This window comes from Corvus brachyrhynchos, unplaced genomic scaffold (assembly GCF_000691975.1).
Source record: "Corvus brachyrhynchos isolate BGI_N302 unplaced genomic scaffold, ASM69197v1 scaffold933, whole genome shotgun sequence".
NCBI lineage: Eukaryota > Metazoa > Chordata > Aves > Passeriformes > Corvidae > Corvus > Corvus brachyrhynchos.
This window is the reverse complement of record NW_008237401.1, coordinates 274,526-279,111: the sequence shown is the minus strand read 5'-3', so window position 1 is coordinate 279,111 and position 4,586 is coordinate 274,526. Positions and strand designations below refer to the sequence as shown.

The 4,586-nt window shown below is 56.0% G+C and overlaps 1 protein-coding gene across 1 annotated transcript; it reads right to left on the bottom strand.

The window, feature by feature from the left end:
* Positions 1-292: 292 nt before the first annotated feature.
* GPD1 (glycerol-3-phosphate dehydrogenase 1) lies at positions 293-4,586 on the bottom strand (the record flags this gene model as incomplete). The annotated part of the gene is made up of 7 exons (XM_008630966.2): positions 293-674; positions 908-1,014; positions 1,401-1,634; positions 1,825-1,937; positions 3,445-3,583; positions 3,989-4,129; positions 4,521-4,586. Coding segments are annotated over 7 exons (897 nt in total), but the record flags the coding sequence as incomplete, so codon positions are not given.

Here is a 4,586-nt window from a genome sequence, read left to right as displayed (position 1 = left end):
AATGCCATTGTCTGTGCTGGTGCTGCTTAGAAAGATCCTCAGCACCTCTGGAAGTCCTGAGGAGCTCCACTCACCAGGTGGAGCCTGGCAGGGGACTGTGCCCTCTCCACCAGACAGGGAATGCAAAAGCAGCAGCGGGTAGGGAAGAGCTGGTGTCACCCAGAGTGGCCCCATGGGGCTAAGAGGGAGGACTTGGGACACTGTTTGCCCTCTCAGGCAGTGCCCAGCCCTTATCTATCACGATGGCCTGGCATAGTCCTTCCCAGAGCTGAATCCACTGTGGCAAGAGAAGTGGAAGGAGGAAGATGTTCAGCCCTGCTCAGGGCAGACCTTAGACAGCAGCAGAAATTAAATGAGCCCTTCAAAGAGAGAAAGAGGTCAGCAGGTACTTCTGTGCCAGGCTTAGTGTCTGGGGCAGTGTCCAGGGCTGGGGAAGGGAACCTCTGCCCTTCCAGCAGTCTGAAAAGGCTCCCAGGAGACCCGGACTCCATCCAAGGCTGTGGCAGCAGATCAGGTTGGTGTGGGCAGGAGCTCTCAGCACATCTCGGCAGGGCCTGTGGTCTGCAGGCAGAGCCCCTTACATGTGCTCAGGGTGGTTCTGGAGACACGTGATGAAGTCAGTGACAGGTTTTCCCTCGTAGCAGATCCGATACACAGCAGTCAAGAGGGGGAACCTGTGGGCAGACAAAGAAAGTCACCAGAGATGGCAGAGTCTGAGCACCTCGCCTTCTGTCATGGCACGCAGGAGCAGGTGGGCCAGTGGCACTGTGGCCCATCCAACAGGCCATTCCTGCCCAGCTGGTGTGACATGGGCAGTGCAGAGACACCAAGGGGCTTTCCCCTCCTGCTGCTTCTGAAAAGGTCCCAGCCCCACCCCAACAAAGCACACAGAGATTCCAGCACTCACTTCTCCACTACATTCTTGCTCTTGAGGATTCGATGCAGCTCAGCAGATGTCTGGGGACCCTGCAGCTTCTGCCCATTCAGCATCTCCTTCTCCAGCTGCTCGATGGACTGAAACAACCCAGCAGTGAGGAGCTGGACCTGCAATCCGGCTGCTGCACCACGTTCCTGCTCTGGAGCTGGACTGCAGCACCAGCCAAGTGCAGGCAGAACCCACAGGATCACCTCCCTGCCTGCTCACCAGGTTGATGTAGGTATCATAGAATCATGGAATATCCTGAGTTGGAAGGGACCCACAAGGATCATCCAGTTGAACTCCTGGCCCTGCACAGACACCCCAACAATCCCACCCTGTGCCTGAGAGCGTTGTCCAAACGCCCCTTGAACTCTGGCAGCCTTGGGGAGGTGAAGAACCTTTTCCTGATATCCAACCTAAACCTCCCCTGACACAGCTTCCTCCACACACATCAGGGTCAGCCGCTTCCAGCTCTGCTCACCTTCCCAGTCTTGGCAAAAGCCTCGGCAACCTTGCGGTTGCGGCCCCCATAGCAGGTGGTGATGAGGTCTGCAACGCCGCAGCTCTCCAGGAAGGTGGAGGGGGTGACAGGGCCCTTACAGAAGAGTTTGGCAAAGCCAATCATCTCCATCAGGCCCAGGCGGATCACGGCAGCCTTCGTGTTGTCGCCGTAGCCAAGCCCGTCACAGAAACCAGCTCCTACGGCTACCACATTCTGGAAAACAATGGCAACGTGGAGGGATCTCTTCCCAACGGAGCTCAGGGCCTGGCTGCATCCATGAGCAGCCTGTGTATCCCAAGCACTTGCTGCAGTCTGTGCCAGTGCCCATCATCCCTCCTCCCCTGAGCTCCCTGCAGAGCCCTGCAGACTCCCAGGCTCTGCTAACCAAGCCCTGCACACCCACCTTGAGAGCCCCACAGATCTCTACAGCATCGGCTTCCTGCACCACTGACACACGGAAGTTGGGTGTCTGCATCAGGTCCTTCAGCATCTGCCCGTGCTTCATGTTCTTGCAGCCTGAGGAGACAAAGGGACGAGAAGGAAGATGATGGGGAAGACCCTGAGGCAGGTCCATGCTCTCATGAAGGTCATCCAGTGAGAGGAACCTATTGCCCAACCGCTGGACATTGCTAAACATTTGCAGGTCCACAGAGAGCCAGGCACACATTGCCTGACAGATAAGCAACGTTCAACCTTGGCATTCCCAGAAGACAGGGAAAACCCCTGCTGCTGTGTCAAGCAAGACAGAAATGACCTACTGAATGCTCAATAGGTTAAAGGCATCTTCAAAGGTTGCAAATTTGGGGTTGGAGCTTTTTGTCCTCCCTGTCCCTGCGGGGTCCTGTGTGCTCACAGGGGTTGTGGGCTCTGCTCCACTTCCCCAGCCTTCTGCCCAGCAGGTTTGCTGTTGTTTAATAAAACAGACACTTTGAATGCCACAACTTCTGACCCAGCAAACAGTCCTGTTTGTTTTGGCTCTGTACAGCTGGTGAGCTCTGCACAGTTCCCAACAGCGTGGAGGATGTTGGAACAGTCACCAGATGAACTTCCAAGCAGCCCTCGCTGGTAACAACATGAGATCCAGGTGGGCATCCTGTGAAGCCCAAGGAGATCAAGGATGGAACTTATTCCTAAAGGGCCTCTTGGTGCCCACTCCTTTAATTTGTGCCAGGCAGCTGCCTGATGCCGGGTCCATGCTGGCAGGAATTTTCAGCTACACAACTCTATTGTTAATGAAGCAAGTGATCCCATTGTAAACCCTGGGAATGAGCTCAGCCAGCTCCTATGGAGTCTCCTGCCTTCCCAGGGAACAGGGCCAGTTCACCCGAGGCAGCAGGACTCTGAGCTGCGCTGTACTCCACCCTTTGCCTCTTCTGCTCATCACAAACGAAAGCTGCTAACGAGGAGGGATGCTGGCTCCTTACCGATGGTGGTTTCACAGAACTTCTCTTCTGCCACTTCGCTGGCAATGTTGGCCCCCATGAGCACGTTCATTTCTATTCCCAGTTTCTCATGGATGATGTCTGAGATCAGGCCACAACTTCTGACCCAGCAAACAGTCCTGTTTGTTTTGGCTCTGTACAGCTGGTGAGCTCTGCACAGTTCCCAACAGCGTGGAGGATGTTGGAACAGTCACCAGATGAACTTCCAAGCAGCCCTCGCTGGTAACAACATGAGATCCAGGTGGGCATCCTGTGAAGCCCAAGGAGATCAAGGATGGAACTTATTCCTAAAGGGCCTCTTGGTGCCCACTCCTTTAATTTGTGCCAGGCAGCTGCCTGATGCCGGGTCCATGCTGGCAGGAATTTTCAGCTACACAACTCTATTGTTAATGAAGCAAGTGATCCCATTGTAAACCCTGGGAATGAGCTCAGCCAGCTCCTATGGAGTCTCCTGCCTTCCCAGGGAACAGGGCCAGTTCACCCGAGGCAGCAGGACTCTGAGCTGCGCTGTACTCCACCCTTTGCCTCTTCTGCTCATCACAAACGAAAGCTGCTAACGAGGAGGGATGCTGGCTCCTTACCGATGGTGGTTTCACAGAACTTCTCTTCTGCCACTTCGCTGGCAATGTTGGCCCCCATGAGCACGTTCATTTCTATTCCCAGTTTCTCATGGATGATGTCTGAGATCAATCTCAGCCCATCTGGTCCTTCATCCACGCCCTGGGAGACAGCCAGGGACAGAGAGCACAGAATTAATTAGACTGGGAAAGATCTCTAAGGACACTGAGTCCAACCTTTGACTGAACATCACCTTGCCAACCAGACCATGAGCACCTGCCCCTCCTGGACACCAATCCCGTCATTCCCTGTGCTGCAATGCTCCAACCAATCCTGACACGCAGAGCTGCGCCCTGCTCAGCACCTGAGATCCCCCATATGCCCTCACCCTTCTTCACCAACACCTCCAAATCCCCACAAAGACTCTGCCCCCACTTCCCTTCTTCCCCCCACTGCCCATTTCTTCTCCAAAATCCCTGGATCCCCCTAGCAGCCCCTCCAAGCCAGGCTGCTTCCAGCTCCCCTGCCTTGGCCCAGCACCCTGGCGAGTGCTGCTCCTGCTCACACCTTGATGAGCGACACCCCAACAGCCTCTTTCTTCACGTGGCCCTTGAGCTGGTCACAGACTTGGCCGATGAACTGGTGGGGCACCACGAACAGGAGGACATCGGCCCCTGCACAGGCTTTGAGCAAGTCTGGCTCTGCCACCTGAATAAAATGTGACTGTCATTAGGGACTGGGAAGCTGGAAGGGAAGGAAGAGCCCAAAGTCACCATGCTGAGGTCCCTGCTGGAGCTGGCAGGGCAGAGGGGCTGGAGCAGATGGGATGATGCCAGCTCAGAGGTATCCACATGGCCTCCAGCCCAGTCTGTGGGATGCCAGAGCAGGGGCAAAGGTGGGCAGTGAGAGCAGCCAGGGCTGCAGCTCATCCAAGCACAGATGAAGGTCAGAGGGAGGGCACAACTGAGCCCCGCACAGCCCGGTGCATCCCCTGCCTTCACACCCCGGGGTTCCAGCAACCCCCAGAGCTGCTGGCCTCTCTGCAGAGCCCGGTCGTCAGCTCTGCCCCTCGGAGAGGCTGCTGGCAGCCCACACTTACCACGTTGGGGGGCAGCTTGTGCCCCGGCAGGTACTTGACATTCTCGTGCTCCGTGTTGATGATGTC